The sequence below is a fragment of the Hemibagrus wyckioides genome, linkage group LG18 (assembly GCF_019097595.1).
Source record: "Hemibagrus wyckioides isolate EC202008001 linkage group LG18, SWU_Hwy_1.0, whole genome shotgun sequence".
Classification (NCBI taxonomy): domain Eukaryota; kingdom Metazoa; phylum Chordata; class Actinopteri; order Siluriformes; family Bagridae; genus Hemibagrus; species Hemibagrus wyckioides.
In genome coordinates this window covers 24,691,132-24,715,435 of record NC_080727.1, presented here as the reverse complement: position 1 = coordinate 24,715,435, position 24,304 = coordinate 24,691,132, and the positions used below count along the sequence as shown (strand labels likewise).

At 39.1% G+C, this 24,304-nt stretch overlaps 2 protein-coding genes across 3 annotated transcripts; both read left to right on the top strand.

Annotated features, from left to right (window-relative positions):
• Positions 1 to 651: 651 nt before the first annotated feature.
• On the top strand, positions 652 to 6,805 carry htr3b (5-hydroxytryptamine (serotonin) receptor 3B). Its single transcript, XM_058414827.1, has 8 exons — positions 652 to 840; positions 987 to 1,031; positions 1,222 to 1,331; positions 1,503 to 1,672; positions 2,555 to 2,712; positions 5,661 to 5,871; positions 5,961 to 6,170; positions 6,540 to 6,805. The coding sequence occupies exons 1-8, from the start codon at positions 652 to 654 to the stop codon at positions 6,803 to 6,805; spliced, it is 1,359 nt and encodes a 452-aa protein (XP_058270810.1).
• Positions 6,806 to 9,981: 3,176 nt separating this feature from the next.
• Positions 9,982 to 19,893, top strand: htr3a (5-hydroxytryptamine (serotonin) receptor 3A). Of its 2 annotated transcripts, XM_058415930.1 has the most exons (10): positions 9,982 to 10,048; positions 11,637 to 11,800; positions 11,919 to 11,963; positions 12,075 to 12,184; positions 13,421 to 13,590; positions 13,893 to 14,053; positions 14,381 to 14,591; positions 17,706 to 17,936; positions 18,006 to 18,008; positions 19,509 to 19,893. In XM_058415930.1, the coding sequence occupies exons 1-10, from the start codon at positions 9,982 to 9,984 to the stop codon at positions 19,793 to 19,795; spliced, it is 1,449 nt and encodes a 482-aa protein (XP_058271913.1). In that variant the 3' UTR covers positions 19,796 to 19,893. The 2 variants fall into 2 exon arrangements, with proteins under 2 accessions (XP_058271913.1, XP_058271914.1); XM_058415931.1 differs by lacking the exon at positions 18,006 to 18,008.
• Positions 19,894 to 24,304: the final 4,411 nt, after the last annotated feature.

Here is a 24,304-nt window from a genome sequence, read left to right as displayed (position 1 = left end):
AAATAAATAATATAACAAAACAAAGACAATTTTAATTTTCCAAAAGCACTCATGTATAGATGAATAGTTTATCCAGGAATGAACAGTTTATCCACCATCGTCACCTTGTGAAGTGAAAATAAATAGTTTATCACTGTGTAATCTGCATGACTACATGGTTACACTCTTGTCTCAGATTGAGTTAAGCTGCTCAGCATCACAAAATACCTTCTGTTATTTCTCACACTGTTAACTATAAAAGACTGAAAAAATGATTGGAGTTGCAGAACTAAAAAAACTCCACTTACTTCCTCCTCACACACTTAGGAGGTGTGTCCTAATGTTAGAAGTCATTCAGATGACAATAATCCCATTTAAATTTGCATATTGTATTGTTTGCAAATTTTAATGTATATTATTATTTCAACACGTATCTCTGGTATTTTTTTCGAGTATGTGTGGTGATTTAGACGAGGTGTAAGTATGATGCTAATCTGGTAGCTGTAAGCTACTTTACCATGTAGCTATATTTAGTGCAAAAATAAAGAAGCTGATTGTATACACCAGATCTCTTGACTAATATGACTTAACTAAGTTTCATTAATACAAGAAATCTGTAAATATTACAAAAATAGATAGTCTGGGTGATTGCTAAATGTCCAGCAGTTACTAATGTACAATCACCTGTGTCCAGTGATTTGTCAGGTTGATTCAGTGCCTGAGAAGCCGAAAAGGTCTGTGCTGAACCAGCTGACCCGTACACTGCTGCGCCACTACGACTGCGGGATCCGGCCTGTCATCAACTGGACAAGTCCTACAACAGTCTTCATCGATCTCATTATCCAATCTGTGCTGGATGTGGTGAGCAGGTTTTATTTTTCTGATTATTCCTCTCTGTCCCTGAATATCTGACTTTATGGCAAGCTGAATTAGTTTACTAACATTATTTCAAATTGGTCTTTAAAACCTTAAATATAAATGTAGTTAACCTAGGATTTTCCTTACAGGATGGACAGATGCAGAAAGTGACCACAAGCATCTGGTATCGCCAGGTTAGTATAATTTTTATGTGGCAATGATCTAATCTAATGATGATTTTAGAGGGGGCAATGATCTAATCTGATCTGAATGCCCACAAATTGGTGAATCTGATATTGGAGATTAGATTCTTTAGTTCATGTAGGTTGTCCTGTTTCCTTTTTTTTCATTCAGTTATTTTCTAATGTCCTTCTTTAATTCCAGATATGGAAAGATGAGTTTCTTGTGTGGGATCCTGAGGAATTTGATGGAATCACAGAAATATCACTTTCTTCAGATGCCATATGGGTGCCTGACGTCATCATCAGTGAATTGTGAGAACATAAAAAATGTTCCACACTACAACGATTTATCAAAAATATTCAGTTCTCTATCTGTCATATACCTTCACCTGTATAGTTTAAGAATGAGCAAAAGCACAAAAATGGCACATATTTCGGAATTATTGGCACCCCTGCATTCCATGTTCTTCCCTTGCTCTTTAGTGTGGATGAGGGCAAATCCCCTGTTATCCCTTATGTGTATGTCAACTCCTCTGGGATGGTGAAGAACTACAAACCCATTCAAGTGGTCTCGGCCTGTGACTTGGAGATTTATGCCTTTCCATTTGACAAGCAGAACTGCACTCTGACCTTCCGTAGCTGGCTCCACTCGGGTAAAATTCTCCTGTATACATGTGATTCGTCTTACAGTGTTAGTATCAAATGTCTCAAAAGTTTGGGATCACTTGCATATTTCAGCTTGATTTCAGCTATGGAGGAAGACTCCATCAGCCATTCCATCTTGTGGGAGATGCTCCAGGAAGCATGGGGTGAAATCTCATCGGATTATCTTGAAAAATTGACCGCTAGAATGCCTAGATAGATAGATAGCAAAGTTTGAAGAAAACATTCATCATTTCCATCAAAATCATTATTTCTAACTCTGACGCGTCAGCATGTCCTGTTCTTTTGCTGTATTTTCTATTCAGACTAATTTCATGTGTGTTTCCTTGGAAATCAATAAAATTTTTGAGCAATCCCAACCTTTTGAGCGGTAGTGTATATACTCTGTCTACTTCATGCTTAGACTTTTCATTCTAGAGTATCTAACCTGGACCTAATACCTGAAGTATAACCAAAAATGGCCGTGAATTCAATTTAGCAGATTTAAATGAGAGCCTGCATCCTCATGTATGTGACACCAGATTATGTGCGATTATGATCCATGACAATACAGAGGTGTCAAAGAGAATATCAAATAGTTCTCAATGTGTTGGAAGGATGATTAGTATGAGTATATAGTAACCTAGAGTCCTAGGATGAACAAAAGACCGTCTTTATGATTAAAGCAGCAGTTCTTAGGTACAAGTCTACAGTATCCAGGAGAGATTCTTATTATCACCATTATACTTATCATTGTGAGATCCTACTGATTTCTCATGTTCTTGGTATCTTGAACAAACAGTCAGTCTGTAAATTATTTATTTACTATAGATTACTGTCTAATGTTTCTCAAACTCTACATGTACATCTTGCTCTTGGTTGGATGTTTACAGTGGGTGAAGTGGACCTGGCTCTTCTGAGGAACCCTGAGGAAATTGCCACTGACACCCGAGAGTTCATGAACAACGGAGAATGGGAGCTGCTCTCAGTGCCTTCTCATTACTGGAAGCTTAACATGGCTAACAAGGATTACGCCCACATCCAGTTTAATGTGAGTATCGATTTGCAGCTTAATAACAATATATAACTGTAGTGTTTTTTGCTTTCATTTTAATGTTAATATTTTATAACAATTTAATATTTAATTTGGTCAAAGTCAGTATATCTAATTTTAATGTTGTTCATTTAATTTCCAGGTTGTCACAAAAGTTTAAGGGGGTGATTATAAGCAATGCTGTAATAAATAAATAAATAAACAAACAGAAATATTTAAATATTTAGAGTGTAAATTATAATAGAAATGGTCAGTTTTAAAAAATAATTCATTTATTTTCAGTAACCACTTTATCTTGGTCAAGACCATTGTGGATCCAGAGCCTTGAAACACTGAGAACACTGGGAACACAGCCTGAAAGGGACAATAGTTTATTGCAGGGCACTATGCATACACTCATTTATACCTAGAGGGGTAATTTGGCATTTACCTAACAGCATAGTTTTTGTGAGGAAGGAGGAAACTGGGGAACTCACAAAAATGGGGAGAACATCTAGACAGAGAATAATCAGTCCTCAATATCAGCATCAAACTAAGGAGCTGTGAGGTGGCAACAACACCAGCTACTACCACTACTACTACTGTGGTGCTTGTAACTGAATATTACTACTTTTAAAACATCACTTAAATCTTATTTTATATTAAAGTGACAACCTTTATCCCTCTAGTTTAAAGCTCTCCTGTCTATTCTAAGTGAACATGGACAAAGTGATATAAATACAGACAAGGAGCAGTTTTAACAGATTTAACAGATAAATGGAATAAACCTGGAATTTAGAAGCATGCCAGAAAATTTTCCCAAGGTTTCTTGCATGTGCTTGCATCCTTAAATAGGTGCACTATTTGTTTTTTCTTTATTTAGACATTTTGCCCAAAAGGTTCACATGGCATCCGATTGAGTCTAGAGTCATGCACCAGGACTGAACAGGAGCATTTAATTTCATGCTTGAGTAAACAAACAGTCAGATATGAAGCAGAACAAGAAAAACATCAAATAATTAATGTAAACCTGATATACAGTATATTCACAGCATTCAGTCATTAATTTTAGTAACAGCCTAATCAGGGTCAAAGTGGTTTCACTAAGGCTACTAGCTTAGGATTTTGAATACAGATACAGATACAAATTTCTGGGGCACTAGATAGGCATTAATATAATGGCATTGTTTTACAGCCTTATTGGAGTGAGTACCAAATTTTCTCAAGTTTGATGGACAAAATGTTTATTATGCTAAAGCTGTATACCTTACATTAGGTCCTGATTGGAGTCCAGACCTAGAATGATGGATAGCTAACTAGATTAAACATAATTGCTAAATCCATCTCTGTCCAAAGGGTGACAGTGAAAGATACCTGGCTTTCATTACCACCTGCCTGATTCAAGCAAATGTTAAATTCTCCACTGCTCCCTCTCCTCCTTCATGTATAGAAAGAGAACGTATATAAAAGTCTTCAAGCTTCTACTGGTGTATTGACAGCAATCTGACAAGTGTCACACCCAGTGCACTAAACTCTGTTTGGCTGTTAGTAACAGCACACTAATGCTTATAGATGAGGCTTAACGGCAGACAGCGTGCTGTGAAGATGGTGATAATGAGACCGCTTCTCTGCCGTCTGATCAATGAGCTTCATGGTCGGTGGGAAGAGCAGGCTCTGAACCACTGCATAAGCCACACTGTTTCACTGAGATGCTCGCACCGGGGAGGAAGGCACTCATGGGCACTTTGATTACCTTTCCTCCATGGCTCATTGGCACGAGCCGTTTAGGGATCCATATTTGCGTTTTCATTCATCGGCCAAATGGGGGTGGGATGGGGGTTGTTTAAGTCGGTGTGAAATTGCTCTTTGTTGCGCTGTGAAAGTTTAAGCAGCCTTAAAAAAGGTAAAGTGACATGGATGGTTAGCTGGCCCGACTTTAAGCGGACTCTGAAAAAAGTCAGTCAGAGGGCTTTGTGCTGTCTTTTTCTGAAGCAATTACTGCAGCACTCAAGAGGATCTGAAGTATGAGAAAGCTATTTAAGCTCTGAAATGAGCACTTAAACCGATGGGTCTGGGGTTTTATTAGGACATGCCTCAGCTTGGCTTTTAGGTGTGTCTGAAAGGAGACCAGTGTTGACATTTTTCTGACAATGATACAGGATCAAATTGACCCAGTGCCAGTTGTGTGTTCAGGTTTTCAGACATGGGCAAAGTGTAGCAAGACCACATTAGAGGTGGCACCAAATAATATATAGGGCAATATGGCATTTGCAGTGTATCCCAGTGAGCACTGACTGACCAGAGAAGTAAAAGCATTGGACTCAAAATTGGCTGTATGTTTGTGCTGGTCTGTTTTAACTTCATGATCCACCTTGGGAAGGCTGTTCTGTATGTCTTTTATGGTTTTTTATTACATTTGACATTTCATGACCAGGATTAAATGGTTAGTGAGGTCCACAATGCAGAAATGGTAGTGATATTCACAGCTTCAGGGTCCTGGTTTGAACCTGAATTTGGTTTCCTGTCTGTACAGATTTCCGCACGGTCACTTCATGACTGTCTGGGTTTTCTCAAGGTTTTTGGCTGGGTTTCTCTAAACAATTGTGCATCACATTCAGGGCAGATTCTCACGTCATGCCCAGTATTCCCGGGATAAGCTCCAGATCCACTACTGAACTTGGAATAAAAGCAAACAGTATGTTCTGCCATCACATTATCAGTATGTCACTGATTCTGTATTAAATCTGAGATCTGGGCCTGGACATTGATGTTTTCAAAGCTAGTTATGGCCAGTACTAACAGATCCATGAGCATACTGAGGTTAGAGTTGCGGTGGCAAAAATAGTGGCAAAGTTTACTTCAATGATGAATATGAAGGGCAGCTAGCCATGGGGTCACGCCCCTGACTAGTGTGGCCAGTTTCGGTGTACTAAATAAGTACAAACCCTACCCCTGTGTGCATTTAGGTACTGATCCGTCGGCGCCCCCTGCTGTATGTGGTCAGTGTCCTCATCCCCAGCATCTTCCTCATGTTAGTGGATGTTATCAGCTTCTACCTGCCACCAAACAGCGGCACCCGCATCACCTTCAAAACCAGCATTCTGCTTGGATACACCGTATTCAGGGTTAACATGATGGACGAAATCCCAGCAACAGCCATCAAAACACCTCTGATCGGTATGCAATGAAACATCCACTGACTTTGTCTTGTTTTTATAAATACTGTATATGGTTATATAAATTACAGATACCAGTCTGTGTTGTAGGTGTTTTCTTTGCGGTTTGCATGGTCCTCCTGGTGCTCAGCTTGGCTAAGTCCATTTTTGTAGTGAAGCTCCTACATCACAGTCATGAAGAAGTGAAGGAAATGTCCATCAGTGCCTGCTTACTGGCCAAGTATGGTTCAACTGAGCAGAGCTTCAGTGAGAGTCTGTTCACTTCTGTGAGGACGCTGGATGACATGGATCACTCAGGAGGTGTGGAACAGGAAACTGACACATGTATAGCACTTTTAACAATGAACATGTTTGAAATGTATATTTATCTACATATCAAAATTCGAACTTGTTTTTTGGTATCATACTCGTTTATAAAGGTCCATTCAGGATTTGGACACTTCCAATTTGTAAATTCAAAGAAAATTTGAAAAAAAAAGAGAGAAAATTTTCTGAATTTTTTCACATTCCTCTGAGATCGAGGTGCACTGATGAGCTAAAGTCAGTATAGCTAAAACACTACATGGTCAGTTGTTGTACCTAATATAGTGAGAGGATCAGTATACAAGTTTTTGTTTTGTTTTTCTACCTATCATACTAAGTCAGTTTGCATATGTCTCCTTCATACAGGCTACGAGTTTGATCTCTCTCCTGAGCCGGACCTGTTGTCTCTGACAGAAACCCAGCCCAGTCCACCACAGCTGGAGAAAATCCTGGAAGAGCTTACCATCCTTAAACTTTTCCTCCAGGAGGATGAGAATGAAGGCATGGCTCAGAAAGATTGGCTTGCTCTCTGTTACAAAGTGGACAAGTTCCTGTTTCGCATTTATCTGCTCATCTTCACCGTGTACTCCAGCACTCTCCTGCTGCTGTGGAGTAGCTGGAGCTCAGGCTGAAGATGCCAGAGTTGAGGACAAGACAGAGGGATAGACATATACAAGGACAAAGTTAAATGTGTTGAACACACTGGGAAACATCAATAAGAGTTATTGTAACTCCATTTTCCATAATTAGCATGAACATGATATAAAAACTAGAAGGGAATGACTGAATGAATGAATAACAACATCCTACAGATTCTTTACACTACTGGGACAGCCATGATTGTCCTGGCTTGACTTAAATTAGCTCATAAAAAACTAATTATTGGTCAGTTGTATGTCAGTCCTAGGTTATGTGATCCAATCTTAATGTTTATCTTGTGTACAATAATAATAATAATAATAATAATAATAATAATAATAATAATAATAATAATAATTGATAATTATAAATAATAACAACAATAATAATTATAATTATTACTGTTATTATTATTATTATTATTATTATTATTATTATTGTCATTATTATTATTATTATTATTATTATTATTATTATTATTATTATTATTATAAAACAGTAATTTCTTATAAAAATGATCAGAAACTTTGACTCTCAGTATCATCCTTCCCACCATATTTGGCTCACTGAGAAACACAGTGAAATTGAGGGGTTTATACTATGAGATGTAAGAGGAATAACAACACTGTCCTTATAAAGGCTGTCCTTCTTTAAATAGTTCAAACATTATTTTTATTGAGCACATTAAAAATCTCCAATCTTAATTTGCAATACTCTAAAGTTTTGTTAAGTAAGGAATAAAAGATGAAGGCCATACTGTTAGTGATACAATAATAAAAGGAGTGAAAAAGTGTTTTATTTCTCCAGTGATGACTTTTACATTTATAAATGAACATGTTCTTTTTTTATAAACCATTTATAGTTACACTAAATTTTTGGGAACATTGTTAAATAAGGTAGGTTAGCTTCATTTTCTCTCTTCTCTATTTAGAAATTAATAGGACAAAAATAAAACACTGTTGGTCATTTTACAGAGAAACCAGAAAGTGCAGATTCCTCCGTCATGAAAACTTTCCCGTGATGGAAAGCTCAAAATAACACACTGAGAGCAAATCGTCCTACTTTAACTGTTGAATAAACTTCTACAGAAAATTATTATAGAAACTACAGAAAACTACAGAAAATTATTATAGATTTTTCTTTGTCAAATAAGAGCACATTTGTTAGCTGTTTGTTATTATTGTTAGATAGTGGAGTGTCTGGCAGAACAAGACCCTGTGAATGAGCTGTGGTTGTTAAAATGATAACATATTATAACTAGCACATAAATATAAACCTCTGATTTGCAGTGCAGACAAAACTCTTGTCAAAGCTGCTGTTATAATAAATCAACAGCTTCCGACCAGACAGAATAAAGACTGAAACAGCACTGTGGTTTAACAAGGGTTAAAGTCCAATAATTACACTGTGGAGTGTGAAACACAAACCTTCAGAGGAGGGTTTTTACAAAACTCAAACCTTTAATAATTTGATGAATTTTTAAGAAGTGTTTTTACAGAACTGTTTTTTGTCTGTGTTCCTATTTTGAGACTAGAGTAGAGCACCTATATCACCACAATATTATTAATTTGTAATGCTTATCATCTGCATTTATTTACAGTAAAGGCATCATATATCCAGCTCTCAGGTGCTTACTGAAAAATAAACCACAGCCATAAGCAGGTCACCGCAGTTAGTCTTCATTACACAGTGGATGTGAACTGGCTGCTCAGAAAGAAAAAAAAAACAAAACATAATTCAATTCCTCAACAAATTTCTGGTAATATTTTCCTGACACAAATCTAATTAGCTGACTAATGTAAAGCTAATGAAGTCTCATCATGGCAGGGCAGAGTATAGTGTCAGCCTAATGTAGTAAGTGCTCATGGAAATTGTTTGAACTCGGCTGAGAAATACGACCCCGGGATCGTCACGAGCGGCTGTTACGGATATTCAGCCAGACAGTTAAGGAAAAATCATTAGCAGCAGCACTACATAGTTACACACTACTCTGTGTTTAAGCCACTGAGATCATTTTAATTGGGCTATTTAAAAAAATAATAAATAGATACTATCTTATTTCTACTGTAAATCAAAATATTTATAATTCATGAACAGACCTACTTTAAAATACTGAAATATTTAAGCAATGTACTTAACTGAGACGGCTTTAATTTTAGGTCACTAATATTTAGCCATTTATTTTGTATATACATATAGGCTATTTATTTGAACTAAAATGACATTTTCTTAAATAAAACAAAGAAGAAATGTTGAGAATGAAAACATTCCACATAGTTATGTGTTATGATTAACGCGGACTGTTCCCAAAAGAGCTTTTCACGGCATGGGGCTAAATGTTTTGATTAGTGCCAAAATGAACTAAAATCATTTCCTAAAAGAATCACCCACACGATATGAGGACATTTATTTATGGTCTGAAACGATACTTCAGTTCATTCTGAAACCAAAGAAAATTGGATGGGGTGGGGGGTGGGGGTACAGGGCGTTGCTCTTACTTTTACTCTACACTTCTTACTCTAACCTCCATGTTTATTTTTGAGGTTTATGTTGCTTTAAACACAACACATTTGTACATTTCTGTATTTCTCCAGAACAATTCCACATATATTACTTCAATTCAAGAACTCAAAGCAAAAACCTTTTTAAAAACTAAAAGTGGTACTTTTTTGACACCCACTATTAATGTAGTTATTCTCCATCACTTCTGCTTTCTCTCTCTGCAGAACAGACTAGAAAAAGATCAGTTACTTAGGAGGAACATTTTGGTTCATTAAGCTCCAGAAAATATAATGCTCCATCCTTGGATTGAATTTAAAATCTATACAACACTCTACAACTAGAGATATGTAAGAGACACCAGCATACATTTTACAGAATTTATAATGCTAAGTGTAATTATTTCCATGTTTGATGTGGAGAAAAATGCTCTGAAACAATGCCTGAGCGGTGTGGCACTGATCTCCGCCCGCTCAGCTGGATGAGGATGAGGATGAGGGATGGAGATGAAGGAGGTGGGGTTAAGAGCTGCAGCAGTGAGTGCTGATAGTAAACTGAAACTCAGGACAACAGGAACCTCAGGAGCTCAGACCCCCGGACCCTGCCTGAAATAAACCGGCAATAAGCCCACAGTGCCTTTATTCTGACCAGCGGTGGAGTTTAGGGCAGCATGAAGACTTTAGTGGTGTGGACAGCAATCAGTGTGTGTGTGCACATTGCGGTGACGGCCTGCTCAGGTGAGTGCGGCCAGCTAACATTTCTCTTTTGTTAGTGACAATTGTATGGAGAGGAAATACAGCGATTCTTCTTTTGCAGGGTGATTTCAAAATGATTGTGAAGTACACAACTGGACGTTACTGACTAGTCACGTACATTTTATTACTACGTATTACTTTAAAAGTACACAACAAACACCTTCTTGTTTAATAGATACACACTAAATATGCAAAAGATGTTGCTCTGATGGTACCACCTCAGTGACCTGGACAGTAGTGTGAGTGCATTTATTCTGTCGCACTAAAATACGACATTCTTAATGAAATACTATTTGTACCTCGTATATTGTGTATAGTCTAAGTTAATTCTGGGTAAAGAATTAACACCTGCAGCATCCAGCTTGACAGATAACATACTGTGTGTTTATCAGTTGGTATTTGCATTGTGTTTAGCTGAAGGCACTAAGTGCGTAATGGCATAATGCAGAAAATTTAATTTTTGCCAGGATATGCTCATCTCCTGTAACATAATCAGGTACGCTAAGTACACAACTATAATGTGGAGAGACCAGCAAACCACCTTTGTAAAATGAGATAATTTTTACATATTCCTTTTTTACAAATTTAGAACAATGCTAACTGTACTGGGCAATGATGCTGCTATAGCACTTTTTATATACTGATAACTTACTGATATATATTGATAACTTGAGAATCAGATTTTGAACTTTATTTTTAAATATTTTAAACATACTGGAAAAAAATACTTAGCGAAAAACAAAGTACAAAGTTGCAGCTATCACAAAAATCCTGAAAATTTGCAGACATTAATTGCAGACAGAGATCTGTAAACATTTCCAGTTTCAAAAGAAAAAAAATCCAAATCCTTTTCCAAACTTCATTTCAGTCTTTTCCATGAGTTAGATGATCAGATTATATTAATTTATTGTTTCTCTGACATCTCATCCACCAATTTTTGATGATATTGGCCTTATATTGATCTGGGATATTGGATCCCTGCCATCTCCACTAATGTGTACTGCAGTGTGTTATGTCGTATATCATATGGTAACACGGTACTTTCTGATTTTCTCCAGAGGCATAAGAGACAACATTGCCAGTATTTGTTAGTTAAAATTTAAATTGAATTTGCATTTAAAATATCGATAACATCGTATTACTGTAACCCTAAACCATCTGCTTCAAGCAATTAGATTCAACTCTCCTGTGTGAGGATGTTGGGAGTGAGGAAAATTTGGATATTTTGTGTATTTTGAAATATTGAGCAAACAATCAAACATCCATCTGGATAAATCACATACATAAATTTTGATTTGATTATGTGAATAAAACATGAAAACTTTGTGAACCTGCAATTGCACATGTAATCTTGAGTAAAGACATGAGGTTAAGAAGTGATCTGCAAATAAATCAGTCATGTGGAAGAATAAATCACGTGTGAAAATGAATGCTTGTGCTCAAGGTGAGACATGTAAACTGACTAAAAACAATCTGAATACAGTATTTGGCTTAATGTGACAGAAATTTTGCTTCATTTCTGTTTTTATAGAATTTATTTGCAAATGTATATTTCTAACCCACTTTTCAGTGAAAAGGCAGGGCAGTAACCCTGGGCGGTTTGCCAATGCCACTTTAGTGCGCCTGTCTGAGTATTTAAGTGCCGGATATAAAAAAGGAGTGCGACCTGTAAAAGACTGGCGAGACTCAACCATGGTGGCCATCGACTTAATGGTCTATTCAATCCTGAATGTGGTGAGTAGAATAAACTCTAACAGCAATCAATATAATCAGGCAGAATTAATATTAATGTTTTTAACATTTTTAATTATGGATAAATGCTGTATAAAAATCTGCTGTGTGTTTAATTCAGGATGAGAAGAACCAGGTTTTGACAACGTACGTGTGGTACAGGCAGGTAGGAGATGGTGAAATGCAAGCTCACACACTTAGGAATGTGATTTACAAATCATCCAGATAATACTACTACTACTAATGATAATAATAATAGTCTTTGTGTCTTGTTAAGCAATGGATTGATGAATTCCTCGTGTGGAATCCAGAGGATTTTGATGATGTCCGGCAGATCTCGGTACCTTCCGCAAATATCTGGGTACCTGATATTCTCATCAATGAGTTGTGAGTATTGATTTGTTACTTCGCTTTAAACTGTAGTCGATTTCATGTTTTCACTTGATTGTTGTCAAGTAAGCAGTGACTGATCAGGGTCACCTGAATGTCCATGGTATATTGCACTTGTTGATATACACTATATAGCCAAAGGGTTTGTGCACACTTTACCATCACCTCCATATGTTCTGTTTGAATAAAGATTTAGTTCTCCTTTTACTGTTATAATAACCTACAAGCTTCTGTGAAGGCTTTCCACAAGATTCTGGAGCATAGCTGTGGGGATTTGTGATCATTTAGCCAGAAGAACATTAGTGAGGTCAGGAAGTCAGGCACTGATGTCTGGTGAGGGGGCCTAGGGTGCAGTCGGCATTCCAGTTCATCCCAAAGGTGCTCAGTGAGGTCGAGGTCAGGACTATGTGCAGGCCTTCCACTGCCAGAATAACAGACCTTGTCTTTATAGACCTCACTTTGTGGCCAGGGGCACTGTCATAACTGGAGCAGGTTTGGACTCCTTAGTTCCTGTGAAGAGAAATCTTAATGCTACAACATACAAAGGTCTCGGTTAAAACTGTGTGTTTCCTACTTTGTGGTAACATTTTCTGCAAAAATGAGCTAGGCCATATTTGGTGTGACGACCCTCTACTTTTCTTTTCTTTTTTTTATTGTCATCTCAGGTCATATTTGTGCAGTTTTTAAAGAATATTAGATGGTAAGTTTTACTGAGCATCTGCACAGTTCTTCCAGAGGAGACTCTGACTTTATATTTTTAAAAACCCAACAGTATTCGTTATGTTTTTGAAGAAGTTCTGAGAAGGGTTTTTAGTAGTCTGGTGATGTTTCTTTCTTTACTGATATTTTTTTCTGTAACATTTTTTGTTGGAAAAATAATGTTATGAAATATATAATGGTTTTGTGTTTTCAGTAATTCAGAGGTCATTAAATAAACACCTTTTACAAACTTTGAACTAAAAAAAGAATACCTGAGACTTTTGCACAGTACTATTAGTATATCTTGCTCATGTTTTTTTATTTGATCCCACCACTAAACAGTATTTCAGTCTATAGCAGAGTCACAATTGTCGTATCTAATTACTATTTTAATAATACATAGAGTTTTATCATTCTGGACTGGTTCTCTATCTATCCAGCCCTTCTTAAATATTCTTATGGGGATTTATTTATTTATTTATGCATTTATGTATTTATTTATTTATTTATTTATTTGTTTATTTATCCTTACAGTGTAGATGTTGGAAAGTCTCCAGACATCCCATATGTGTATGTAAACAATGAGGGACTCGTGCAGAACTACAAGCCCATTCAGGTGGTAACAGCCTGCTCTCTCAACATCTACAATTTCCCCTTTGATGTCCAGAAATGCAGCCTGACTTTCCAGAGCTGGCTACACACTAGTAAGTTCACCTATCCTGCCTTACACAGTAAGACCACCCTAGTAAAATCTCTGGAGAAATGATTTAATATGGTTAATTAGGTTATACATCTGCAGAAGTCAGGTTTACATGAAACTGTGAAATTCTATAATGAGGAACCCCTTGAACTTTCAGTGTATTATTATGGGAATAATAATAACATTTTTCACAACAAGGTAACACCAATTTAATTGAGCACCGGCAAAGCCGTCAGCATTGTACCTCTCTCCAGGAAGCAGCGATCAGTCTGAATGAAGTGACCTTTAGCATATCTCATCCTGTAGTTAATGACATCAACATCACGATAATGAGGAGCCCGCAGGAAGTGAAAGAGGACAAGTCTGTGTTCATGAACCAGGGAGAGTGGGAGCTGCTGCATGTCCTGTCCAAATACAAGTCCTTCAGTGTGGACAACGATGACTACTATGCTGAAATGAAGTTCCACGTGTGTACCATCACCTCTCACTGCTCACTATCAACACATGAGATGATAACATAACTAACTAACATCTAAATTGTATTTTTTCTTAATCCAAATTTAGTCAATCAGACAAGAACAGGGTGCCCAAAGTTCACCATTTTATTTGCTAAATACATTTTTTTTGTGTTTTGTTACTTCAAGTGCAAAACTATAGAAACAAACTTCAGATACCGAACATGTCTTTACTGATCAATGATAGAAAGATTTAGCCAAACAATTGCAGTAAAATTTTACATTTCTATCTTTGTCACCACATTACTGGGAGATTGCTTCTCATGTTGCTACCCTTAGGTGGTGATTCGGCGCAGACCGCTGTTCTACACCGTCAATCTACTTCTCCCTAGCATATTCCTGATGGTGATGGATATAGTGGGCTTCTACCTTCCCCCCGACAGTGGAGAGAGAGTATCCTTCAAGATCACTCTGCTGCTGGGATACTCCGTCTTCCTCATCATTGTCTCTGACACGCTGCCAGCCACCGCCATTGGCACCCCTCTTATTGGTATATGGTCCATCATGTTTTAAGAAAGAAAAAAAAACTTGGAAGAAATGCTAGTGCCCTGTGAAGCAGGATGAGAGAGTGAAAAATGCATGTCATTAGCATGAAAACTACATCAAGTATGAAAGTGTTGTGTAGTGGAAAATGTCCTCTTGTGTGAACCAAACTATGTTATGTTTATCTCAACATGACCACTTAGTGTGATGTATTCAACTTAGCCAATTCTAAAAGCACACAGACTATAGTAGGACTCAGGCACAGAGGCCATGCCTCCTTCACTGGGACTGACATGTACAGTGGACATCATTATGAGGACTGATAGACACTGAGGTCAAACCTCTTTTACTGTGACTGACAGGTACAGAGGCCACATCTCTTTTATTGGTATTGACAGGCACAGTAGGCATGCCTCCTTACCGTGGCTGACAAGCATAGAGATCAAAACTCCATTGCGACTGACAGGCACAGAGATCAAACCTCTTTTACTGTGACTGAAGAGGATACAGAGGATATATCTCATCCACTTTTAGCACAGAGGCTACACCTACTTTATTGTGACTGACACGGACAGAGGTCATTCCACCTTCACTGAGACTGACAGACACAGAGGCTACACCTCCTTTACTGTTAGTGACAGGTACAGAGGCTACACCTCCTTCATTCAGACTGACAGGTACAGAGGCTACACCTCCTTTACTGGTAGTGACAGGTACTGAGGCCACACCTCCTTTACTGGTAGTGACAGGTACAGAGGGTACACCTCCTTTACTGGTAGTGACAGGTACAGAGGCCACACCTCCTTTACTGGTAGTGACAGGTACAGAGGCTCCACCTCCTTCACTCAGACTGACAGACACAGAGGCTACACCTCCTTTACTGGGATTGGCAGGTACAGAGGCTACACCTCCTTCATTCAGACTGACAGGTACAGAGGCTACACCTCCTTCATTCAGACTGACAGGTACAGAGGCTACACCTCATTCACTGGGAGTGACAGGTACAGAGGCTACACCTCATTCACTGGGACTGACAGGTACAGAGGCTACACCTCCTTCACTCAGACTGACAGGTACAGAGGCTACACCTCATTCACTGGGACTGACAGGTACAGAGGCTACACCTCCTTCACTCAGACTGACAGGTACAGAGGCTACACCTCATTCACTGGGACTGACAGGTACAGAGGCTCCACCTCCTTCACTCAGACTGACAGGTACAGAGGCTACACCTCCTTCATTCAGACTGACAGGTACAGAGGCTACACCTCCTTCACTCAGACTAACAGGTACAGAGGCTACACCTCATTCGCTGGGAGTGACAGGTACAGAGGCTCCACCTCCTTCACTCAGACTGACAGGTACAGAGGCTACACCTCCTTCACTCAGACTGACAGGTACAGAGGCTACACCTCCTTCATTCAGACTGACAGGTACAGAGGCTACACCTCCTTTACTGGTAGTGACAGGTACTGAGGCCACACCTCCTTTACTGGTAGTGACAGGTACAGAGGGTACACCTCCTTTACTGGTAGTGACAGGTACAGAGGCCACACCTCCTTTACTGGTAGTGACAGGTACAGAGGCTCCACCTCCTTCACTCAGACTGACAGGTACAGAGGCTACACCTCCTTCACTCAGACTGACAGGTACAGAGGCTACACCTCCTTCATTCAGACTGACAGGTACAGAGGCTACACCTCCTTTACTGGTAGTGACAGGTACAGAGGCCACACCTCCTTTACTGGTAGTGACAGGTACAGAGGCTACACCTCCTTTACTGTTAGTGACAGGTACAGAGGCTACACCTCATTCACTGGGACTGACAGGTACAGAGGCTACACCTCCTTCACTCAGACTGACAGGTACAGAGGCTACACCTCATTCACTGGGACTGACAGGTACAGAGGCTACACCTCCTTCACTCAGACTGACAGGTACAGAGGCTACACCTCCTTCACTCAGACTGACAGGTACAGAGGCTACACCTCCTTCATTCAGACTGACAGGTACAGAGGCTACACCTCCTTCATTCAGACTGACAGGTACAGAGGCTACACCTCCTTCACTCAGACTGACAGGTACAGAGGCTACACCTCCTTCATTCAGACTGACAGGTACAGAGGCCACACCTCCTTCATTCAGACTGACAGGTACAGAGGCTACACCTCCTTTACTGGTAGTGACAGGTACAGAGGCCACACCTCCTTTACTGGTAGTGACAGGTACTGAGGCCACACCTCCTTTACTGGTAGTGACAGGTACAGAGGCTACACCTCCTTTACTGGTAGTGACAGGTACAGAGGCTACACCTCCTTTACTGGTAGTGACAGGTACAGAGGCTCCACCTCCTTTACTGGTAGTGACAGGTACAGAGGCTCCACCTCCTTCACTCGGACTGACAGGTACAGAGGCTACACCTCATTCACTGGGACTGACAGGTACAGAGGCTCCACCTCCTTCACTCAGACTGACAGGTACAGAGGCTACACCTCCTTCATTCAGACTGACAGGTACAGAGGCCACACCTCATTCACTGGGACTGACAGGTACAGAGGCTCCACCTCCTTCACTCAGACTGACAGGTACAGAGGCTACACCTCCTTCACTCAGACTGACAGGTACAGAGGCTCCACCTCCTTCACTGGGACTGACAGGTACAGAGGCTCCACCTCCTTCACTGGGACTGACAGGTACAGAGGCTAAAGCCTTGTCTTTGGGAATGACAGGCACAAAATCAATCTTCCTTCACCTGGACTGACAGGTACAGAGGTTAAACCTCCTTTAATAGAACCAACTGGCACAGAACCCTGTTTTGTTCACATGGATGATGACAAATGACATATAACCTTCTTTATAATAGTAAAAGAGTAATAAAAAGTTTAGTTCCTATTGGTACATATTAGTGCTTAGCTTAGAATTTTCCTACAGAATTTCCTTATGTCATGCAAGGTTAAAAAACACAGAAAATTCAAATGAATGCAGGTTTTTATCAGGATATTATATAACAAAATAAAAATATATTTTAAATAGTTTCAGAAGTATCATACAATAAATAACATTGCAGAAACTGTTTAGACTGCTATTTTGTTTATTATGTGTGTGTCTGTGTTTGGGGTAGGTGTGTACTTCATTGTGTGTATGGCCCTGCTGGTGATCAGCCTCACGGAGACGGTGCTGATTGTGAGGCTGGTGCATAAGCAGGATCTGCAGACTCATGTGCCACAGTGGGTCAAGTACCTGGTGCTGGAGAAGGCCACCGTGCTACTCTGCATCCGCAACAAGAAGTTTTGTTCCCTGCTGGTACATGAGTCCGACCTTCCACGCTTCAGAGAGAACAACATGAATACAGGTACTGTGGCAAAAAGGTGTTTTTGCTGTTTAAAGCTGTTTTTTTCTGAACATTAAAAAAGGACTAGAGCTGGTGATGGTATAACCAACTGCATCACCAATTCATCACTACAACATGATATATATGTTAGAGAATATGATGTGCCACATGCCACATCTTTAGCATAAGCAGTCTTTCAATGCCTTACTAATGATGTCCTGCAGCAAAAGCTGGTACAGTTTGTCATTACATACAGTGATGACATTCTTATGTACTCCCTCTTATATTTTACAAGTCCCTCCATCTGGTACTTCTCCCGAGCCTTCCCACAGCTTTTCAGACTACAGAACTACTGTAACATGTCTTCAGGTACTTTGGAATCACAGATGATATTAAGAGTCACCAGGAGTTGATGTTTCAAGGCTTAAAGGAGAAACAGGGGTTCTCAGTAAGGCTAAATTTTGGCCATAAGCCATTGGCCAAGTAGAGAGAGCAAATCATGAGCCTTCAATTCCAACAACTAGGAGAACTGGGCACAATTCCTCCCAATGGCAGAATATACCTAGAACTCTCTTCGAGACCCCACCACCAATCTTACCCCATTCCAATGCACCAGCCACTCTTGTTCCCCTGGAATGCTAAATCCGCTGATTTACCTACAGTGGACAGCTGGTTCTGGAGAATACAGCAGGCATAGGAACAGGTCTATCTATACCTGGAGCAAGCAGCCTCAGCCACATTGCTCTTGAATTCTAATGACACAAGCCAGGCTTCACTTTAGTGACTTAAATCATCCTTACATCAGTGACACCTGATCACCATATTAGAAGGGATTTTGAACTGTTTCAGGTCTGCGTGGCTCTCCTAGGTTTCATGCTGTTAAATTTTAGTTTTGTACCAAAAGGTAAATCAGGAAGTCCTCCAATATACAGTTCCTCGATGGGCAGAATATACCCAGAACTCTCTTTGACACCCCACCATCAACATTACCCCATTCAAATGCTTTCTAGGGTTTCATCCAGCCTTATTCCCCTGGAATGCTCACACAATTGATCCACCCACACTTATCGTTCTTGTGAAGACAAATGGTATGGGAACAAGCCCATCAACACCAGAAGAAAGTAGACACCGCTGCATTGCTCCAGTATTCCATGTTGCATGCCTCAAACCAGTCAAGCCAGGCCTTACTTCAGTGAAGTGAATTTCATCACACCAGTGTCACCAAGTCAAAATATTAGATTGGATTTTTCAGTGTATCAGGTCTGTCTGGCTTCATGGGTTCATGCTGTCAAATTCTTAGCCAAATCAAATTTTTGTGATCACCTGGCATGGTATTCACTGATCATGAGCTGCATGAATTTGCATGAATCTCCAGTCTGGGCTAAAAAGGAAATCAGCCCCAGCCTCAATTCTTTATACCAGCTCAACTGTTGGTGGAACTGTTGCACTTGGGTCTACACAAATCCAAAATAATTCTCTTTAAAGCATTTGTTAAAATTAATGCCAAAAATGGCACTTTAAAATCATGTCCTTGTATGTGTGAGCTGTCCATAAACTTTTGGATATATAGTGCGTCTGTTTCTTTGTTGCCAGTGCGCTGTAACCACCACCACTGTGACAACTCCAGAGACATGGACAGGAATCTCATTATGGGACTTCCCATTCGGGATAGCACTCCTCCGGTCATGGACAACATCCTACATGAAGTTTCATCCATCCGACAGTACCTGGAAAAGAGACAGGCTTGTCGAGACATTGCAAAGGAGTGGCTGCAGGTAGGCTATGTGCTGGACGTGCTGCTCTTCAGGGTCTACCTGCTGGCCATGCTGGCCTACACCATCACTCTGGGCACACTCTGGTCCGTCTGGCAGTACGCCTGAGAGAGCAGAGAAACGTTTCCTTATGCTGTATCTCTTATTAAAAGCAGTTGCTGTGTGTTAACAGTTAACACATTTGTGGAGAATTGACATACACTCTACACAACCGGTGTCCCACAACAGAACTGCTAGTTGGTCAAGCACTGCGGTAAGACTGCAGTAGGTGCGTCAGTCCAGACTCACTGAACTCAACAATTTCAGCTTTTATTGCAATATATAACCGTTGATGTCACTTTAAATGTTGGATAAAATGTTTGGTTGTGTACAAGTATGTGTAAGATCTGAATAAGCATTAAAGAAATCGGTAGAGACTTTAAAGAGCTGAACATTAAACCAGAGCAAATAACCAGCATTCGCATCTGTAGCTACTATTGCTGTATTTGAAGTGACTTAACCCCCTTGAAGAAAAGTCACATATTTTTCACATTTTTCTACATTTGAGTTCATTATTTTTTTCCATTTTTTCTTTTAGATGTATTTTTTCTTTGCTTTTTAACAGGGTTATTTTTCTACATCTAGAGTAATTTACTTTTCATGTCATTTCATATGTAGTACATGTGGTATTATTGATTTCTCACTTTGATGTGATTTTCTTACATAATCTCATTGGATTTTCACATGTTCATTTCTCACATGTAGGGCACATGCGGCGTCTCGCACAATTTCATTTATAATATAATCACAAGTGGAAAAACATATGATCATATGTGAAATGTGATGTTTTTTCATAAGGGCCTTGTCAATGTGAATATAATGTTATTAATATATTTATGAATACTGTTAAAGATATCACCGTTTGAGCTTTTATCATCAACAGCAATTCAGAATGGACTCATTTAGTTATACATACCCTGCTGTTGCATTTTTATCATCATTTCTATTCTCTGTGTATGCCTTAATCCATTTAATGACACTGTCTTCTTCTCATGTATTTAAAGTGTGCAAATGTTGTATTTAAATGGCAGATAATCCAAAATATCTTGATGTCTCGCATACCTGTGATCATACACATACACGTTTCTTCTAGAACACTAAAGACATGTTTAGTGTCTTCAAAGTAAGAGAAGCTTAGAGCTTGCAGATTAATTTGAAATGAACAAACACTCACATCAGAAGACACATTTTGGCTCCATTCTAGCATTTGTACATAAACAGTTAGATGAAGTAATAATTATAACAGTAATAAAAAAAATGAAACAAAACAAACTGAAACTACATTATAACTTGATTCACTTCTAGCATTCAGTTCAGTTCTGACTCAGATGCCAGTGTTGAATGAGAGCAAAGCTGAGGAAGAAAGCGACTTCAAGAAGGCTGCCATGACTGTTTTTAGCTCTGTGACTGTTTTTTGTAATTGTTTTTAGATGACTGTGTATAATACAGTGTCAGAGTGTGTAATGATTTAGGTTTAGCATTAAAGGAAAATTTGAATGAACTTGAATGACTTCTTTATAATTAACACATTATGTACAACATCCAAGATTCTTTTTGTAATCAAAGTTCATTTTTAAAAATGCTATGTTTATTTTTTTTTTCGTTATGCTGGTCTAACTTTGGTTAGTAGTTTTTTACATTACCCACAATGCTGTTCAAATACCTGCTCATGGATGTCGGAGCTTGGAATGATGTCATATTCCCCTTTGGGCATTAGAGCTACAAAGTGGAGAAAAACATGGATGCCTACATGCTTAACTTTTGTTAGCACCAAGTTAGCCAGCTAACAGTGATGGGTAGATATTTCAGAAATAGCAAACACTATATTAAATGTTATGGATTTATCAAGCAAACATGTCTGTATGTTGTCTGATCGTAGGCATTACTTTTTATTGACAGCATAACAAGTGCTTTGTTTACTGCTGGTGTTGTGTGCAGGCGTATTGAGTCACTGTTATTGCTAAAAGGAACTGAGCTAAGGAGTTCCTGAGTAGGAAATATGGGTTGAGGGAGTTTTCTTTTTTCCCTTCTGAGATTGGGACTTACAAGTTATGATTTCTGGATGAGTACTGCATTAGCCCTTACTTTATTTTACCTGAACACTAGTAGACCTGCTAATATGGCCTTCAGTGGCATCATGCTCATTATCTTATTACTATATAACTATACTATAACTATAACTATATCTCACCAACCTGCTAAACCAAATCTTTGTTGTTGCTCAGCACATGTATGTTGTATAGCTGACTTTGAGTCCAATATTTTCAGTCTCCTCTGCTTTTATACTGGATTCTTGTTAATGACACTGAATATCTCTGGAAAACGGAGAGAGAGAAAAGCTCCTGCTCTTTTGTTTTTAGGAGGTAACAGCAGTAACCATTATGTTTAAGATCGTTGACTTTTTTCTCTCGTATTAAATGTCGTTTTAATGGCGCAAACAGTGTCCCCCTATTACATCAGCACTGCATATAACCGCTAACTTCTCACAGGAATAATAAAAACAGAGCACCAACAAACAAATTAGCACCACAATTACAAATATTTCAATAGAAATGTGTTTGAGGTTGGATATTTCCTTTGAGATTCTTATTTGTTAGCTGTATTAGCCTGGAAGCTTTAATGCAAAACTAAAGAACCAAAACTTTAGAGGCCAAACATGCCCTGGTTGACTGACTACTTTATGGTTAAGAGGGAAAGATCTGTCTTTAACTGGGCCTTTCCTTGATTATATGGACGTTGGGTATTATTAGACGCCTTAGGCCTAGCCCTAAATGTACTTATAGTAAAGATTTTTGTAACCTCGCCAAGAGGCTTATTGTGATTGGATAAACGGCACTGACATCCTACATCATTAAAGGAAAAATCAGTTAGACAGACAATGGCAGCATTGATCACAATACAATCAATGAAACATCATCTAAACAGCGTGTTGGAGCCCACATTCTGCAATTCACAAGCCATTATTCAATCAGCCAGGACTGTAAAACAGTAAGTAATTTGATATACTATACTTATTGGTATATATGCAGTATATCTTCAGTATGTATAGAGCACTGTATACTCCAGTGTGAAAATTGTGTTGCTGAAACCTGTTGGGAGTGCATGTCATACTCAGTCACCACCACTAGAGGGCTATAAAAGCCCAAGATCTTGCGTTTGGGCTGCTTTTGTCTGAGGCCATTTCAGAAAGCATCCATGAATAAATCTCATGGGTTGAAATAAGAAACAGGACAGAGTGATTAGTAGTTTTGCAATGAACACCAATCAAGAACAGGAAAAGGTCCAACATAGAGTGTAGCCAATTAGCAAGCAAAATTTATTCAGCCGGCATTTAGGGAAAAAAACAAGCATCTGAATGAATGGATTCAGTAGGTTCCTGCAGGACATTGCTTGTCTTCTAAATTCACTTGTCAATAGATGTCCCCAGGCTGAGTTGCAGAAGCCTCCAGGCATGGCTTTGCTGCAAACACAATCAGAAGGATTTGGACGACACCATGTCCGCAATTCATCGCATCACTCTCTTGTCCATTAGATCATATGTGGATCAGAGAGCACCTAAAAGATGGGACCTCCTTAGCCGACACACAAAGACCATTCAGCAGCAGATTCACATTCACTCCAGACCTGTGTCCCATGCTGGGGAGGCTCACATGACCTTGGTGGTAGTCCAGGGACGAGCTAGAATGCTTCTTAATGATAGTGAGATTTCAAAGAAGAAGGCACCTTTAATGTGATTAGACAGATCTAACACCAAAATATAATCAGCTTTGTGTGTGAAGAAAGAAAGGAGTTAATTAGCTCTGGGCTCTCTAGACATGTTCACTGAGACATTTTATACTTTTCAGCAACCCATCCAGGTTTCAGTACAAAGCTGAGAACCTAGAGTACAATACAGAAATGACAATTTCATTTAACTCCCACATTTATGTTTCACACGTCTGACTTATGGAGTAAATGACATTTTCAAACCTTCCACTCGTACAACACGCTTACACTGTCCATGCACGTCCTCGTTCTACTTTAAATGGATAATAAATGCACACTGCTGTGTAAATAATCTTACACAGAGTACGTTCCACACACCAAATCCCACTGACAGTTTTATTATTGTACTGGTTTGTAGTTGTTTGTTCAGATGATTCCTCTGAGTTTTCTATGTAAAGAGCAGAAAAAGCTCACTGGCTCTGTGCAACTTAGGTTTGTATGCTCCACTCGTCTGCTTTCTGGAGAGAACGAGAGCTCTTTTGTTTGAGGCTATTTCTCTCCAAATGGTAATCAGAGCAGGCTGTAATGGCAAGTCCTGCACAGCTAATGCTACAGTACATGTGCGACTCCCCTTCAGTAAGCAAAGCACTTATCCAGGGTATCCTGTATTTTTCCACTGCAGGAATAGACACGAATGCTCATGGCTCAAGGTTTTTATTCCATTTTTAATTGTACTGGACATACGCAGCTGCAGGTGGCTCTAAAACCAGTGTTTTTCCATTGAATTCAAAACATATGAAAGCATAATAATATCCTCAGATACTGCAGAAAATCTCAGAAGAAATCTTGTAACTCATTACTGCACTGAGTTAT